This window comes from Cupressus sempervirens, chromosome 8 (assembly GCF_028749045.1).
Source record: "Cupressus sempervirens isolate cs-2001-9-10 chromosome 8, ASM2874904v1, whole genome shotgun sequence".
Taxonomy (NCBI): Eukaryota; Viridiplantae; Streptophyta; class Pinopsida; order Cupressales; family Cupressaceae; genus Cupressus; species Cupressus sempervirens.
Window position 1 is genome coordinate 331019181 of NC_143125.1, and position 19636 is coordinate 331038816.

General features: G+C 37.5%; 1 protein-coding gene across 1 annotated transcript in view; it reads left to right on the forward strand.

Annotated features, from left to right (window-relative positions):
* FZL (FZO-like protein) overlaps window positions 1-19636 on the forward strand; it is a 171484-nt gene that overhangs the window by 904 nt on the left and 150944 nt on the right. The window contains exons 2-3 of the mRNA XM_089797582.1: window positions 15570-16141; window positions 16301-16369. Of these exons, the coding sequence (XP_089653708.1) occupies window positions 15570-16141; window positions 16301-16369 (641 nt within the window). The remainder of the gene's footprint in view (window positions 1-15569; window positions 16142-16300; window positions 16370-19636) is intronic.

Consider the following 19636-nt stretch of genomic DNA (forward strand, 5'->3'; position numbering starts at 1 on the left):
GAACGTGTTAATTTTTATACATAAATTTTATAAACCTTTCATGGTAGAATATATTCTACTATAGACACATATTGCTGAATTCTGCCAAAAACCTAGGATGGCAATGCAATGGGGTCACGATGAATGCACTTTAATCTTCCTCGTCATTAGTAAGTCAAACATTGATCTGAAAGTTCGAGGTAATAGAAATTTACAGATGACAATAACTTCATTTCACATCGCTCCCAATGGATTTCACTATTAGATTTAAAAAAGGTCCCCATTATCATTTCATCAGCCCAAATATTTGTATTCTCCAAAAAACAAAGTCCAAGAAAAAAATAATAGTTATCATAAGACTTGCTGTATTCAATTTCATCATATGCAGACATTATGGAAGGGGCTCAACTGGAGTCGGGGGCATATAAATCTGTATGAACATTGCACTTGGAAATGGTATTTTTCTGCTCAATCTCTGTAATGTTCCCTACTAGGAGAGGCTGCCAATTCCCAATGATTAACATGCATTTAAATTTGATTAAATTAAGAAACAATTTATGATACATTTGACAGTTCACATGCTTAAGCCTCAATTCCCTACTTCTCTCCTAAACATCAATCATAAGGAAGATGGGGAATTAATTGTTAATTTGGATACCAATCTACAAGTAGGCTACCTCAAGGCTTTAAGATCCTTATTAGATTATTTTTAATATCCTAAGTTCTTACTAAATTTAGCTCATTCTTCTAGAATCTTAGTTAATGGTAATTTAGACCTTATTTTGAGTTTTCTTAGTTTAGTCTATTTTTAGATTTAGACAACCTTGCATATTGGTTCATGCTATTAATAACATTTGTAAAATTTATTTAAAAGTGTATATTGATTATACAATCAATGCCTTTTTTTTAAAGTTGCATGGTATCACATCAGGAGTTTGTGATGTCCCCTCTTTAGTCTAACTAGCAGAGTTATGTGAGTTGGCCTATCATGGGGGTCTCGTAGGCTAGCAGTTGTGGATAGAGACTCATATAGGGTATTTAGTGATTGGGCTTGATTTCATAGGCAGTTGGGAGCTAGTTGGGTGCAATTCCTTGATTTTAGGGGGTATCCCTACTTTTTAGGAGGATGTGGCAGTTTCCAGATGTGAGGTTCTATAGGACCATTCCATGGTTTCAGTTTTAGGATGACAGGTTGTGTTCCCTAGTTTCTAGGAGCATTCCTAAATTATAGGGAAGGGACTGCCAGTTGACCCATCTCGTCCGGTATCAATCACAGACAGGTGACATGGTTAGTTTCACGTTTGTTTAGTTGGTTTGGGCTTTTAGAGGCAAAATGGGGAATATTTTAATATATTTAAATATTTCCTAAGTTAGCATTTAAATATTTCTTAAGTTAGCATTTAAATAATTTATAATAAGGCTATTTATATAGCCATTTCAGAGTAATAAGGGGAATATGGCTTCGTTTGGTTAGATGTGCCCTTGGGTTATAGCTCGTTGGAAAGGTCTTGAATTATTATAAACTATTTTCCCTTTCTGGAGACCTTTTGGCGCTTTGGGTTATGACATTTCAATAAAGTAATGTTTGTCCTATAGCCTAGATGCCTTTGATGGGGACACAACCCAAGAACAGAATGGACACAACAGAAAAGGGAAATTGTATTAACTGAAAAATAAGCTAGTACATTCAGTTCAGAGAAAATAAACTTCAAAACATGCCCTAAGGGCTTACAATAGCATAAATGTGGAGATAATTTCTCCTATCAGTACCTCCTCTCAAACTCCACTCCGAATTGCCTTTTACAATGCCAGAAATCTCCTTAAATAGACCTCGGAGGGTTAAGGACTAGGAGTACATTCTAGAAAGTGCTAGTAGGCATCCACCGATCAAATAGAAGGCTCCAAAAGCTGCGTTAGAAGTTGGCGCAAATCTAGAAGAATCCATAAACGGTAACCGAACTTCCGGGAGGCATAACTTTTGAACCGTAGCTCCGATTGACGAACCGTTTACATTTCCGGAAAGCTCTCGAAGCGCTCTATAGCCCTATGGACCAGCTTCGCTCGTCCCCCATTTTTCGAGGTCATTTAATGCCCCTAACCTGACTTTGAAGCATTCTTAGGAGGTCTCCAAAACCCGGAAAACTGCAATAACTTTCAAATCGTGGGGCTTTTTGACCTGATTCCTTTTCTGGAATGCTCTAAATCACAATTACATTCATTTGGCCAATTCACACCTTCTAGTTTACCAAAATGATGGCCCAATTACATACTCCTATTTTTTTCGGGATTTTCTAGCACACTGATAGTGGAACTGTGAGAGTTGGAACCTTTATTTGGCCCAAATGGGTATCCAAAAATGAAAACACATGAAACAAAAATTAAGTCTAAGTATATTTTTTTTTGGGTGACATAGGATTGCCCTTATACCTCTGGATGCTCCTGCATCAGACACCCAGTGTAGATTGAAAAGTGACCTTGTCACTTTATGAATGGTAGAGGAAATCCCAAATGGGAAACCTCAGCTGCTGAAATCCAAGTTGAGTCCTGGATCAGTCGTCCTTTCCATTTTACCAAATACTCTTCATACTGCCTGTTTCTGGTACTCCTACCCACACGATGATCTAGAATGTCTTCTATCTCCTCCTTCTTAGAAGCAGGAATCAGACATGGCTCTAACACCAGCTCCTCATCTACACCATCATCATGATACTCTGTTAAATCTGCAATGTTGAAAATGGGAGAAATGTGAATACCATCTGGCAACTCCACCTCATATGCATTTCCTGAGTCATGTTTCTTCAAAACTTTGCAGGGGCCAAATTTTTGCATTTTCAGCTTGTTGTAAGTACCGGCTGGAAATCTTTCTTTTTGTAAGTGCACCATGACTAGATCCCCTACTTGGAATTCCTTATGTCTTCTCCTTTGATCAACCCTAGCTTTATACTCTTGATTCATCTTGGTAATGTGTGCCTGAACCTCCTCATGTAGGCGCTTGATATGTTCAGCAAGTTCCTCAGCTTCAACACTTGTCCTCTCCCTTTGTTCTATCTTCCTCAATTCTGGTGCAGTCCTTGGGCTATTCCCATATACAATTTGGAATGGTGATTTTCCAGTACTCCTATTTATAGAGTTATTGTAAGCAAACTCTGCTTGTGGTAGAATCAAATCCCATCCCTTGGGCTTATCCCCTACTAAACATCTCAGCAAATTGCCCAGACTTCTGTTTACCACTTCTGTTTGGCCATCAGTTTGTGGGTGATGCGTGGAACTGAATTTCAAGTCGGTTCTTAACTTGTTCCACAATGTCCTCCAGAAATACCCCACAAATTTAGTATCTCTGTTAGAAACTATGCTCTTTGGAAGACCATGTAGTCTTACCACCTCTTTGAAAAACAAGTGTGCAATATGGACAGCATCATGAGTTTTGTGGCATGGAATGAAATGTGCCATTTTGGAGAACCTGTCAACCACCACGAATATTGAGTCATTATCCCTTTGTGTCCTTGGCAATCCAAGAACAAAATCCATACTTATGTCCTCCCATGGCCTTGATGGAACAGGCAATGGCTGATATAGGCCAGTATTATGACTAAACCCCTTGGCAACTTGACAAACCTGGCAACTCTGTACAAACTTCTTCACATCCTGTGAAATTTGAGGCCAAAAATAATGTTCTCTAAGAATGGCAATCGTCTTATCTCGACCAAAATGTCCTGCCATCCCTCCACTGTGTTTCTCCTTAATCAGATTTTCCCTCATGGAACTCCTTGGAATGCACAATTGACTACCTTTGAATAACATGCCATCCTGAATCAAATAGTCTAACCACTTGGTTCTATCTACAACAACAGGTTCTTTACAAGCTTTCCATGCTTCAGCAAAATCAGGATCATTGGGGTACAATTTCTTGAGTTCATCAAACCCAACTACTTCAACCTGCATTACTGTAAGCAACAACTGTCTCCTACTTAGTGCATCTGCAACCCTGTTAGATTTTCTACTTCTATGCTTCAACACAAATGTATAGCTTTGCAAGAACTCTACCCACTTCATATGCCTCTGATTCAATTTACCTTGGCTATTTAGGTACTGTAATGCCTGATGATCAGTATACAAAACAAATTCCTTTGGCAATAAATAATGCCTCCATTTCTTTAAGGCCTGAACTATTGCATAGAACTCTTGATCATAAACATAATACTTCTTCTTTGCATCATTCAATTTTTCACTAAAATATGCAATAGGCTTACCTTCTTGGCTTAATACAGCCCCAATAGCGCTGCCACTGGCATCACAATCCACCTGGAAAACCTTTCTAAAATCTGGAAGTGCCAACACAGGTTGTTCTGTTACCTTCTTCTCCAGCAATTCAAAACTTCTCGCAGCTGCTGCAGTCCATTTGAACTCTTTTCTATCCCCTCTTATTGTATCAGTTAGGGGTGCACATATGCCACTGAAATTCTTAATAAACTTCCTGTAAAAACTAACCAGACCATGAAATGATCTTACCTCAGTAGCAGACCTTGGAGTAGGCCATTCCAAGATGGCTTTTACCTTCTCCGGATCCATTTTGAGACTTTCGGGTGATATAACAAACCCCAAATAGATTAACTCCCTTTTTGCAAAGATACACTTCTTTAGATTAATTAATAGTTTCTCTTCCCTTAGCCTTTCAAGGACACTACGAATATGCAGTAAATGTTCTTCCAAAGTCTTGCTGAAAATTAAAATATCATCCAAATAAACAATAACAAATTTTCCCAAGAACTTCTTAAGTACCTCATTCATGAGCCGCATGAAGGTGCTTGGGGTGTTTGTCAATCCAAAGGGCATGACTAACCACTCATAAAGACCGTCCTTGGTCTTGAAGGCTGTTTTCCACTCATCTCCTTCTCAAATCCGTATCTGATGATAGCCACTCTTGAGATCTATCTTTGTGAAGTACTGAGCTCCACTCAAGCAGTCCATAAGATCATCCATCCTTGTCAAAGGAAACCGGTACTTGATGGTTATCCTATTTATAGCTCGAGAATCTGTACACATCCTCCACTCTCCATCCTTCTTTGGTGCGAGTACTGCAGGTACTGCACATGGACTCAGGCTCTCTCGAATCAAGCCCTTCCTCAATAGCTCCTGAACCTGTCTATTTAGCTCCTCTGTTTCAGCAGGAGTCATCCTGTGAGCAGCCTTGTTAGGCAAACTAGCTCCTGGAATCAGATCTATCTGATGATTGATTTGCCTTACTGGTGACAATCCATCTGGAACATTATCAGAGATAATATCTCCAAATTCCCTTAGTAAATCTGAAACTTCAAGTGGTATTTTACTACTACCTTCTTTATCTTTCTTTAGAATCAAAGCATAGCACATATGTTGATGTTTCATGCCATCTAAAAACTTCCTTCCATCAACAAGACCAATTTTAGAACTGCTACATACCTTTTCACCTTCCTTTTTCATGGGCTTCAATTTGTGACGAACTCCATCCTTTGTCAGAGAGTATGTGTTTGCATGTCCATCATGTACTGCATGTCTATCAAACTGCCATGGTCTACCCAACAATAGATGGCAAACATCCATTGAAATAACATCACAGAGAACTTCATCATGGTAACTCCCAATTTTGAATTTCACTAAACATTGTTCACTTACCAGGACCTTATGATCATCTTTTATCCAAGCAATCTGATAGGGTTGGTGATGTTTCTCCCTCTTGAGCTTCAGCTTAGAGACCATCTCTTCTGATACCAAGTTATCAGTGCTACCACTATCAATGATCACGTCACAACATTTATCCTCACACTTGCATTTGGTACGGAACAAACTTCTCTGTTGTCCTGGTTCAATCTCACCACTTAGTAGGACTCTTTCATTTACCAAGGTCTCTCCTCTTTCTGCATCCTCTGAATGTGATGATTGTGCATCCTCATCCACATGAGCAACCCTAGCTTGGCCCTCAGCTCTCCTATCTGTCCTTCCTTGTCGTTGAGGGCATTCAAAGGCACGATGGCTTTCTTCATTGCAATGGAAACAGGTACCACGAAAGCCGCCTCTTCCTTGTCCACGTCCTCTACCTCTTCCTCTCTGATTTCCAAAGTCTTGATCATGGGAGCGGTTGAAACCCTCATTCCTCTGGTTCCTGCTAGTACCCACATCTTCATTTTTCTTTTGGGTTTCATTGCGGCCTCTAGATGATCTACCGCTTCCCATTCCTCCTTGACCGCGCCCTCTTTGTCTTCCTTCAAACCTTTTATTCAGCTTCTCTTCAACTCGTAGGGCAAACTGGTATGCCTCTTCAACGCTGGTCATTCTTACCAGACTTAATTCCTCCTGGATGCTAGGTCGCAAACCACTGATATAACGAGCAACCTTCTCCTTATTTGCTTCTGCATGCCCCGCTCTAATCAAGAGTCGGTAAAATTCCTCTGTATATTCTTTGACTGACCTTCCTGCTTGCTTTAACCCATGCATCTCCTTAAACAAATCAAGCTCGTAGTCCACAGGAATGAACTGCTTCTTCAATTTGTTCACCATGCGATCCCATCTTGTGATCTTCTCCTTTCCTCTTCTGTTTCTTTCCAATTGAACCTCTTGCCACCAGGTTTTGGCATGGCCTTTCAGTTTAGCCTTTGCAAACTTAACCCTATCTGGGTCCCTGATATCCTCATACTCAAAGTATTCTTCCAGTTCATTGATCCAATCGATCAACTCATCTGGTTTCAGATTTCCTGAAAATACACCTACTTCAATTGTAGGTCTTTTCCCAAACTTAGTAATGGCCTTAAAAAGCCTTTCCTCTGCATGATTTAGAACTTCCTCGTCAAATTCCCCTTCTGGTCCAATTTCATCTTCTTCGTTGTCATCCTCATTGTCGTCACCTGCGGCAACATTTGCTCCTCTACGAAGCTCCTCTTGCAATGCCTGTACCTGCCTTTGGAGGGCTCTAACCTCCTCAGGATTAATAGCTCTGGCCCTTCCGCCACGCTCTCTTCGTGGAGGCATCTTCTAACTCAAACCCACAACCACACAGTCCTGGTGCAAACTGCCTCACAGTTGGCACTCTGTCTACACACTCAGGAAAACCCGCTCTGATACCACTTGATGGGGACACAACCCAAGAACAAAATGGACACAACAGAAAAGGGAAATTGTATTAACTGAAAAATAAGCTAGTACATTCAGTACAGAGAAAATAAACTTCAAAACATGCCCTAAGGGCTTACAATAGCATAAATGTGGAGATAATTTCTCCTATCAGTACCTCCTCTCAAACTCCACTTCGAACTGCCTTTTACAATGCCAGAAATCTCCTTAAATAGACCCCCGGAGGGTTAAGGACTAGGAGTACATTCTAGAAAGTGCTAGTAGGCATCCACCGACCAAATAGAAGGCTCCAAAAGCTGCGTTAGAAGTTGGCGCAAATCTAGAAGAATCCAGATATGGTAACCGAACTTCCGGGAGGCATAACTTTTGAACCGTAGCTCCGATTGACGAACTGTTTACATTTCCGGAAAGCTCTCGAAGCACTCTATAGCCCTATGGACAGCTTCGCTCGTCCCCCATTTTTCGGCCCTTTTCGAGGTCATTTAATGCCCCTAACCTGACTTTGAAGCATTCTTAGGTCTCCAAAACCCGAAAAACTGCAATAACTTTCAAACCGTGGGGCCTTTTGACCTGATTCTTTTTCTGGAATGCTCTAAATCACAATTACATTCATCTGGCCAATTCACACCTTTTAGTTTACCAAAATGATGGCCCAATTACATACTCCTATTTTTTCGGGATTTTCTAGCACACTGATAGTGGAACTGTGAGAGTTGGAACTTTTATTTGGCCCAAATGGGTATCCAAAAATAAAAACACATGAAACAGAAATTAAGTCTAAGTATATTTTTGTTTGGGTGACACAGGATTGCCCTTATACCTCTGGATGCTCCTGCATAAGCCTTTATTTGGGAAAATATTATTTTATTATAAAGTGCAAAGTGTAATTTTCATTTAGGGTTCAATTTGCACTGGGGAGGAGTTATAAGGAGATGAAGACCTAATTGTGGAGTATCTTTTGACATTTGAAACTTGTGAAATTGAAAATTGCTCTAGTGGAGCGATTTAGAGGCTTGGGACGAAAACCCTAAGTCTGGAGTGTTTGGATGCAAACCTCAACAAGGATTTGGTGATTTAGTATTGGGGTTGGAAGGTACTATTCTTTGTGGTAAGGATCGACATTCTTCATACCACCATTTATCAAAAGGAAACATCAAATTCAGCCAGGTGGCCAGCCTATTCCAGCTTGAGCATTTCTTCTAGAGGCAGCGTGGGCTTGTATTGTGGGCACCATTTCTTAGTAGCAGCCACATTTTGCAGTTGGGAGATCATACAAGGGTTTGTGGCAGCAAGCTCTCCATCTTTTGTGATTGTAAAACCCTCTACAGCTGGCGCTAGGTTCATTGTAGACAATGACAAATCCATTTGATATATTTATTTCTTTGACTGCAAAAATCTGAATATTATGCCTGGTGTAATTTGAATCAGTTACAAATTGTTAAGTGTTTTCAATATATGAATGCTACTTATCATTCTTAGTTCAAAGTTATTTGTTATTTGTTATTTACTTGCATATATCTTCAAAAACACCTGTAAACTTGAAAACAAGGAAAAACCAAAAAGAAATCAGAATTCTATAAGGTCTATTTAGAGGTACAAAATTCTGGTCAAAGTCTTGAATTTTGAAACGAACATCAATTTCCAAGGTCACCAAGATTGGGGATCTTTTGGAGTTGGTCTGAGTATACTCCATTGTGGGAGATTTTAGTAATTTTTTTCCTAAAAAATCATACGTTGGGTTTTAATATTTTTCCATAAAAAATATTTTGTGTGTTTCAGTAAGTTTTTCCTCAAAAATTATTCGGTGAGTTTTTATAAATTTTCTCTTCAAATATCTTTTAGTAGAGTTTTAAGTTCTTTTTTTCAAAAAAATTAGGTTTTGCAATAGTTTTTGTTTTGGTATAAAACCCTAAATTTGAAAATTGGATTTCAAGTCGTGGGTTTCTGGGGTTTACAATGTTTATCCCTTAAAACAATTATTTTTGGGTTTTTCATATTTCTTCTCCTTAAAAATTATTTGGAGGGTTTATAATTGTTACCTAAGACATTAAGATTTTGCTTTTGTATATCCTAGTTAGGGTTTCAATAGTTTGAGAGGGCTCTTTGGTCTCTGTTGGGTTTTATTGTTTTTCCTTAAAAATGATGTTTTGTTGAGTTTTATTATTTTTCCTTAAAAATGATGTTTTGCATGCTAATCCATGTCTGTTTGGTTTTGATCTTTTTTCACCAAAAATATCTAGTTTGGTGATTGATTGTTTACCTTGAAAATCGTGTTTGGTTTTGGTCGATTTTTTCCTCAAAAATTGTTTTTGGTTTCAATAATTCGTGAAGTTTAAATGGGATTTTCCATTAGATGTTGCTATTTTAGGGTTTTTACCACATTTATTTGGGAAAAATGATGCTTTGTTATCTTCAAATCATGGTATCTTGTAGCTTGTTTTGGGGCATCCGGTTCATTTGCAATAATTTGGAGGATTTGCCGATTTCTCCTCAAAATCTTGACAACTGCTCTTATTGTGTATCTTTGTTTTTAGGGAAGGACAATTCAATTATCCAACATCAGGTTGGATGATGATTTCTGGTTAGTGGTTTTGTTGATTTTGGGAGGGTTCATGACAACCTCATCTCAGTCGCAGAGTCATTGGTAGGCTCTTCTCTCTTGTTGTAGATGATTTTGAAGAAGGGGACAAATTTCTTTGTTTTTTTAGGCTACTCTTCATCATTGACATTTTGTAGATCTAGGAAGGGTCTCAGCAATAAAGAATTGTGATATTGCTATCTAGTATCAAGTGTGTAGTTTTTTGAGTTTAAGTCATTGACCCATGTTTCATGAGTAGTGGTTTACATGACCCATCTCTTACGAGAATGAATAAAATACCTAGCACTCATTGCATCTAGGTGATGATCACAAAGGTGAAGCATCGGGTCTTCTCGAGAGGTCACCCATCCAAGTACTACTCCAGCTTGAACGTGCTTAACTACAAAGTTTTCTCCATGTTTAAACTCACTCTACTTGCAATCTCATTTGCAAAAGCTTCAAATAGTGTTGTGCCTTATGAACCATTCATCAAAAAGCCCCTTAATCTCATTAATTGATAAGTAAGAGACATTTCCGGCAGTAAGTCAAAGTGCGATATTGCAAGTAGAGTGGGTTTGACCATGGAGGAAACTTTGTAGTTAAGCATACTCAAGCTAGTGTAGTATTGGGATGGGTGATCTCTCGGGAAGTCTTGGTGCTTCACCTCTGTGAGCATCACCTAGATGCATTGAGTGCTAAGTGTTTCCTTCATTGTAATGAGAGATGGGTGTGAACCACTACTCATTAAACATGGGTCACTCAGTTTGACTCAAAAAACTATATAGTTAAATATTGATAGCAATATTAAAATTTGACTTACTATGGAAAATGTCGCATACTTATCAATAACAAAATGTTTTGAAGAATTGTAACTAGAAGATATGTACTATCTTTATTTAGACAATTTTGCATTTTGATTTAACCATGGAGGAAACTTTGTAGTTAAGTGTGCTCGAGCTGGAGTAGTATTGGGATGGGTGAACTCTCGGGAAATTTTGGTGTTTCACCTTTGTGAGCATCACCTAGATGCACTGAGTGCTTAGTGTTTCCTTCATTCTCATGAGAGATGGGTTTATGTGAACCATTACTCATGGAACATGGGTCATTGAGTTTGACTCAAAAAACGATATAGTTGAATATTGATAGCAATGTCAAAATTTGAGTTGTCGTGGAAAATGTCTCCTACTTATCAATAACAAAATGTTTTGAATGATTTGTAAGTAGAAGACATGTACCGTCTTTATTCAGAAAACTTTGTATTTTGATTCATGCTATTAATAGCATTTGTAAACTCTATTTAAGAGTGTGTATTGTTAATACAAACAATTTGTTTTTAAAATGTTTCAACCCTAATCATTTCCCATCTTGGGATTCACCTAACATGTGATGATTTACCCCCCTCTCCCTACACAAAACTAACCTATCCTCTTAAGGGGCTATGAGTATATATATATAAATTTGTGATTTCACTATTATTAATAGATATAAATGCTACAACATATATATTAGACTTTCCCTAACCCTAATGGAGGATGATGAAATATTGTGTTAGGGTGCTTGGAAACCAATCTACAAGTAGGCTCCCTCAAGGCTTCAGAACCTTGTCCATATTTCATCTTTGGATTCACCTACCTTGTCTTGAACTCGGTCTTTGCTTCAAATCTGTAGGCTGCTGCAATCAAAGAGATCTGCAGAAAATCCACATTTGGTTGGATGTGATTTCAAGCCTGATCGGTACTTCAAAAAAAGTTTCTTGTTTTGAATCTTGAACACCTTGTTTGGACACCATAGTATGGAAGTTATGTGTATTCTTGCACTAATTGATCTTTGTTGTGGCATTTACATTGATAAATGCCAAAAAGAGGAATGCTGCTTCATGCATAGTAATAATCTCATTGAGCAATGAGTTCAAATATCAAAGTCGGAATTTGATTGATATCTCGGAATATGATCCTTTTCTTCTCTTTTTTTGGTTTACTTTTCCCTTTTCCTCCTTTTGGTACACGCAAAACAATAATGGACATGGTTTCTAAAATCTTATTTGAGTTGGGCAGCCTTTATGAGCCCCCTTTAGGATTATAACTGTTTTTCTATATTGATGCCTTTGATGTGCGGGGTGCCAAAAGTTTTTGGGATGGCCAAGGCATTTTGAAACATGCAAGGGATGGCTAGGAAGTCCTAGAAAAGATAGAAAAAGAGGGATGCCCCAAAACTTGAGAATAAAGTATTATGGTAAAATAATGAATGTGTTATTAAACATAGATCATAAATGATCTATATGTACAAGTATACATAAGAATGTTTCTATAACGAACAAAGAGAAATAAATAGAAACATTTCGAAGAGAGAGTTTCCACATTGAACAAAGAGAGAATATGGAAACATAGAAGAACAATGACCATTAGAAATAGAAGTAAATTTACGGAAGAGAGAGAAACAAATATAGAGAGATTTAACTCTAATACCCTCCCTTAATGGTCAGTCTAACTACAAAACAAAAAAATTGCAAGGGAATTTGCTCTGTATATTCTGCAATATTGGTTTGTGGTAGGATGAGTGTTAGTACCTAGAACAAGGGCCTCAAGGTGACGGTACTCGAAAATCATCATCATTCTATGCTTCCAGGTGTTGTAGTTCTTTTCGTTGAATCACTGACTGCCTTCTAAGAGAAGATTGGTGAGAGATGCCATAACACGTTTTGATGCAAAAACACACAAAAATCTGAAAATACACGAACTTCAAGGCGAATTGATGGAAGACCCATAAAAAATGAAATGAGACACAGAAGAGAGCTCAAAAATCACAGAAAGAATCTGAAATTAGATTTTGGAACTGTTGGCTAAAAAATTGAGGTAGGAAAAACGATGCACCCAAAAAAGGAGTCTGACCTAGTTAAGATCTGCAAAAACCCACCAAAAATCTGCAATTTTTTTTTCAAAACGACAAACAATCTGAGAGTTTTGCAGGAAACCCTAGCCATTTTTGAAAGACCCAAAAACTGGCAGATTTGACTGTAAAGAAGTGGTGGAAAATGAAAGTGTTGGACAAAAATTAGAGACAGAGGGTTTAAAACACCCTAGACGCCGCCCTTTGTAGAAGATGTGCAGAAAAAAACGGGTCAAAAATGCCCAAAAGAAGGCCACGAAATTGCAGAAAAAAACTCACCAAAAAATGTCAAATGCAGGTCAAAAACGCCAAAAAAGTAGTAAATTTCTAGAGGAAGCTGGTCACGTAGGTAGGGGAAAGGCAAATGACGCATGAGCTGCAGAAGAAAAGCTGCCTAGAAGAAAAAAATATACAGAAACCCTAGACGGATTTTAGAAAATACCCTTACAAACAAATTTTTTGAACACACCCAGACAAAGGATGTTGAAAATCTTATGAGTCTAAAAGTTTCATGTAGAAATTAAAGATTTTCATGACCTATTTCAAAAAACAACTCAGAAAATTTCCATAATGATATTATTATTTTTCGAAAAAAATAGCTTTGATACCATATTATGGCAAAATAATGAATGTGTTATTAAACAGAGATCATAAATGATCTATATATACAAGTATACACAAGAATGTTTCTGCAACGAACAAAGAGAAAGAAATAGAAACACTCCGGGGGGAGGGGGAGAGAGAGAGAGAGAGAGAGTTTTTATATTGAACAGAGAGAGAATATGGAAACATAGAAGAAGAGTGACCATTAGAAAAACAAGTAAATCTACGGAAGTTAGAGAAACAAAAATAGAGAGATTTAACTCTAATATAAAAGGGGGATAAAGGGAATGTGATATGCCCCCTTTCTAGCACTTATGGTATGATGTTGTTGTTAGCTTGTTTCCCCATGGTTCCATAGGCTAACCAAGACACTTGAGGGACTTTGAGACTATTAGACCCAGACAGTTTTAGTTGCAGAGCATTCTGAGGTGTCTGGGTACAGTTTTGGGCCATAAATATTTATCTTTATAAATGCTGGTCTACAACAAAGTGGGAGATATTTCAAGCCCCTATATTTAATACTACATTGGAGACAAAATGTTTGGAGACTTAAGTTGAAGGGAAATTATTTTAAATGACATGCGAAATGTTAAAGAAAAAACAATTGAAATAAAATAGGGGAAAAGCAAAATCCCCCCAAAATAGGAAAAGGCAAAAAGTATTTTTTTTATCTGACATTGGTAAGGTGAGTTAATGAGCTATCATGAGAGCATTGTAAAAGAGATTGAAGAGCTCTCTTTCAGCACATTGGACTGAATAGAAAATTTATGAAATATTTGAGAAATTCTTCTTCAAGGGTTTGTGAAGATGAAATCCCTCATAAATGTCATTTTCACCGCTATTGAAAGATACAGTTGGAAGGATTGCTGGGAGTTTTCAACGTAAATCATATTTCTTGAGATATCTATTACTTCATTTTCCAGTATTGAGTTCCCAGGAAAGGGTTTGAATGATATTGTGTTCGTGATTATCTGCTGTGATCGAGCTTCTGTTGCTGGAGATATTTACAGCAGTTGGGAGAGTTAATACATGCCGTACAAGTCCAAGATGGACCAGGATTGAACTACATCAGTCAAGAAGAATTCACAAAGGCCTCACAAGTCTGAAACACATTCAAACAGGGGCATTACAGTCTGCAACAGATCAGCATAACAAGGGCATAAAGGGTGCTGTACTGGACCGTAGCTATCCAACATTTGCTATACGTGTCTATTGGGAGCTGAACCAGGTCTGAACCTGAGATCTGGGCAGCAATATTTATAGGCAACTCATTGTTATCATTGTTTGATGCCATTAATTTGCACCGTGGATATATTATTGACTGAGCATTCATAGATTTGTTGTATTTGCATCATCTTTCAGTACTGAAATATAAGTTAAATCTTAATATTGTTGCTGAGAGCATCATATACATACATACATACATATATACAACTGCAAAAACTTCAAAACAGGTGGGACAAACTAGGATAGACCCATACAGGAAACAAACTCTTTAAGTCCTTGCAAGACCCAGGATGTTTGGGACATCATTCTGATCCAGGGAACGTGCTCCCTTAAAACACTTGTAGGATTGGATAGTGTTTTATTTCATCAGTTTTCCATTCTACTTTATTAGAGTTCTCATATTTATTATTTTTTGTTTTTTGAGAGAATTTGAATTTAGAATTCAGAATTATTTTAGTAAAAAATCTACAAGACTTTCTTTGAACACATCCTCTTTAGTTCATGTCACTTTTTGTGACCAATCACAACAGTGTCAACCAGTTATTAGGTATAGAGAACATTAACAAGTTTACAAATTCATTTTGTATTGCATAAAAGTAAAGAGTGGACAAGAATTGTGTTGGTGAGAAATGTAAATTGTAGAAATCTTAACAGACTTTTGAGGATTTCACTTTCACCCGTGGTGGATCAATACCAACATCTAGGCAAGTGGTTTCTGCTTGGGAGTGTTGCTAATAGCTTCCTTAAATTGTTATGTTCTTGGAGGTTCAAGATCTATGCTGAAGGAAATAACTGGTAGAAAAATTTCACCCTGCCAATTTAGTTCTTCCTCAAACTGCTAAATTCTAGGAACCTATTTTTAACATTATAGTACATATATGAATTATAATAAATTAGTGGCTCTTCAAATGACGTTTTTTATTGCAGATTTTATATTTATCTGCTTTCAAATGTGCCAAATTTAATTTGAGTCAATACTAGCTTTATATAGTGCGTTTTAACAGGTGAGGTTGAATATTTTTCCTAACTGTTAAGTGTCTACATGACTATATCTCATTTAAATGAAATATTGGAAGCACTTTGATGATTGGCAAGTGACAACTCCTAAAATATTTAAAACCTCTTTAATTTGAATGTGAAATGAGAATATCTCTTCTAGATTCTATAACTTATCCCATGTTCTTCACTTCAGGGCTGCCTGCTATCATTGCAAAGAAAATGATGCAGAGTGCTGGATTAGATTCTACATTTCTTCCATTGGTGGCTAGAACTGTAAGAAGTGCTAAGTCTGCTCAGAGTGCAAGCACTACTGATGGTGCTGATTTCATAGTGCTCGTCATCGAGAACAAAGAGGATGCAGATATATTGGTTGATAGTGTTTGTCAAGTCATTACCATACCAGTATTTGTCATGCTCGACTCAATTAAGTTGAGCACTGAGGTTGGCTTAATTTCCAGGTTGAGAAAAGCAGGTGCAAGTGGATTGGTTATCTCAGCAGCAGATGTAGAATACTTTGGAGTTGACATCCTTAAAAAAGTGAGAACATTACTTTTTAGTACACAATCTGAGACTGTCAAGGATGATAAAGAAAATGGTGAAACTGATATCCCGTGGATGAAAATAGAAAATGATAGTCTAAGCAGCGATTTAACAAAAGCTATGCAGAATGTAAAGAGTTTAGATCTAAAGTTCAAAGAGCTTTTAGATGAGGAACGGCGCTTTCTGTTGAATGTGATCAATGCTATTTATGAAGCTGCCCCACAGGTATGTCTGTTAATTCCAGTTCTATTTTCTTTTCTATTTACCAACCTCAATGGAGTTATTTTCAAATTATGCCTGAAAGAGCCTCATGGCACTAACCTGACAAAAAACATACTTTAAATATGTGCCTCAATTTTCTTCTTTTTGTCTGCTTTTTTACAGATGCAGGAGATTTCACTTCTTGTGGATGCAGTTGCCCAGCTGGATAAATTGTTTTTGCTGGTTATAGTGGTAATTTTGTGCTGAATTTCAACGTACTCTGGTTGAACGGCTTAACAATTGGTATTAGCTCTTTATTTCAAGTCATTTTTTCTGATGTTTCTATTACATCAGTTTATGTGCCCACAGAGTGAAAGTTTTTGTAATTACCTAAGTTTTATGAATTATCACGGAGTGTAGTTACAGTGGATTTGTTATTTTTATTTTTATTTTTTATTGATCCAATTTAGTTGGTCCACTTGTTCGTTGAATTGAACTTGAGATTTCTTTGAGACACTGACATCTACTAATGTTGGAATTTATGAGTAGTTAGATGGAGACAGGAGATGTCTTCAGTGGGGATAGAATTTTTCAGAAGTAGGATATGAGGGTATGCAGGAGCATAAGAATATAAGTTTTTAATATGTCTATAAACTTAATAAAATAAAAGAATTCTGTAGTTAGCCGAGGTGTTCACAGTGGCACGGGAGATTCTCCTGTTGTTACTGCATACATAAAAACCAAAACACAACTTACATAAAAAAAAAAGGATAGATATAAAATTAAACTTTTAAAAACATATAAATATATAATATTGTCCACTTTTCAAATTAAACAATACAATAAAATAAAATAATTAAAATTAAATAGCACTTAAGTAAATGAAATTAAATAACTCTTAATAAAGCTAGCTCTTACAATAAAAAAAAAAAAAAAGTAAAAATGTTAAACAAAACAATTCTCAAATAGTTCCAAAGTAAAATAAAAAATTCTGAATTATATAAAGTTTAAACTAACTATTAAGTAAATAAAAATAGTTTTTTCAAATAAAAAATTAGTAAAAAATAAAAAATAAAATAATCTAGAAATTATTCTGAAGTAAATAAAAATAGCTCTTCAAATTTAAATAAGGAACCATGTAAAAGAATTAAAAGAATTCTTAAATAATTTCAAAGTAATAAAATAATTACAGATTGATATCTCTTGGCAAATTTTAAGATAGATTTAATCAAGATATGTATACTAGCATAGGCACAGTCATTACCAGCTTATATGCTGAATACCCTGTATGCAACGTGATTGATGTTTACCACTTGCTGAATATCATCGTTTGTCCCTTCGAATCGTATTGTATTTGGCTTGTGTTATTGTTACCTCCTCTCCCTTTGTGCCTGTTGTTTCATAATCTGTTGGATGATGCATTATTATTTATTTGTTGGTTAGGGTTGATTGTCTCTGAGGTAGATGGTTGCTCCTAGGTGGAAAGCACCTATTGGCTTCTCGTCTTCATATTGTATGAGCATTCCTTAGTGGAATGACCCATCACTTGGAAGATGTCGCAAAATGCTTTCTTTGGGCATGACCCCTTTGTGTGGCTTCTCTCCTTGCACTTTGTGCACCACATCTCTCCTTCATCTCCTTGTACCCTGTACCCCTTCATTGTTTTAAACTCTTTCATCATCCTTTCCATGTCTTTTTGGAGGGCTTGCACCTTCTTATTGGATTCATCCTCGCTGTGGCTTTCGTCCGATGATTCATCGCTTTCGGATGAGGACCTTTCTTCTTCTTATTTGATGCCTTATCTTCACTTTCTAGATTCATGGCCCTATCGTAAGTGTGTGCGTACGACATAGGCAGCACTATTTTCATTTTCTTCCTAAGGGAGGCATTTAATCCCGCAACGAACCATCTTTTCTTTAGTTTTTTGACCGGATGAGTTGTCAGCTTGCCCAACAATTCCTTAAGCCTTCGATTATAGGCTCTTACAAGTCTCTTTCTTCCCTTGCTTCGAGCTGTATATTTCTGCAACCACTTCATTGTCATCCCGAAGTAGTCTAAAATCCACTTGGAATTCCTTCTGTAGATCGTCCCATGAACTTATCTTTGCCTTGTCCATGTCGGAGTAACAATCCATGACCACTCCTTGAAGGGTCACTGGGAACTGTTGGACCCACTCATCTTTATCTGAAACTCCGTTTTCCATCCAGATAGTTTTGCAGGTTCAACAATGTTTCACGAGATTCTCTTTTTTGTTACTAGTGAACTTCGGTAGTTTTTGTTTTTAAGATATGTTTCCTCCGGTTGTTTATCGTGAACCAATTTTATTGGAGCCCAATGGGTTGTTTCCTCCCCTTGGTTGTGTTCCTGAACTGGTTGGGTTGGATCTCGACGAGTTGCTTTGAGCACCGTGCGATGTCCCTCCGATACTTCTAGCCCTGGTGTCCTCGGCTACCCTCTCTTCCTCTCCCCCTTCCCTTCGGCCACTCCGACCTCGAGTTTCCTTTGTCCGTGTTGTGCGAGATAGGTTTATGAACTGCTCTCGCGTTTTCCCTATCAAGTTTAGCCTTTGCCATGTTTCTTCAAGTAACTCCTCACTACTTCTTACCCGTTAGTGTTCTAATCAACCGTGGCATTCCCCTTGGGTTGCTGCACCGCTTGCAACAACCCCGTAGTCACCTTCCATGACACCTTTGTGGTCCCCTTTGGGCAACCCTTCCGCTGGTTGTCCTTTGGCAAGTTGCCTTAACCTCTGTTGGTGTTCTACTTGTGCGAGAATTAGCGCTTCATGTGTAGTTTCCAAGGCATCCGATTTGTCTTTATTCCTATCTTTATTTAATAAATTAGGCATAAATTCGCTAACAATACATCATGTATAAATAGAACATTTTTATTTATTCATATCTCCATACAACGTGGGTCAACTTTGTGACCTTGTTATTAAACATTTACATTGTCCTTTATTCTCCCTTCTCGAGGGTTTATAGTTCATGGGTTTGTCCTTCACCGGGTTCCATCGCGTTCTTCTTCCTCCAAATATTCTCAGCAAAATAATGCAAGAGTTGTTGGTGGCATTGTTCCCACTCAATTTCCTCCCTTTGATTCATTTGAGCAAGGGATGCTTGCGCTAACAAATGGGGAAGGCAATAACCTGTTCGCGGTGGGGCCTACGTTCAACGTGCCTCACACAGTATCTTTGGCAGCTTCTGCCCATTTAGCTTCCCTTTGTACGAACCTGAAACAAAATGTGGAAGTTCGTGGTTAGGGCATGTTCCCTTTTGAAGAGCTCTATAACTCCTTTGTTGTTGGTGATGATATTTTTGTTGACAGGAAGTCCCATTTATTTAACATATTCCATGACCTTCGTTGCTTCCCAGATTCAATCAACAACAATGCTAAATGTTTACTGCTTTTGGGTAACAAGAATTAACGCATACTACAGATATATCTTAAAGAATAATTGCAAAACATTATCAAAGAACTATTATGGATTTCATTAATCTCAGCAACGGATTACATTCA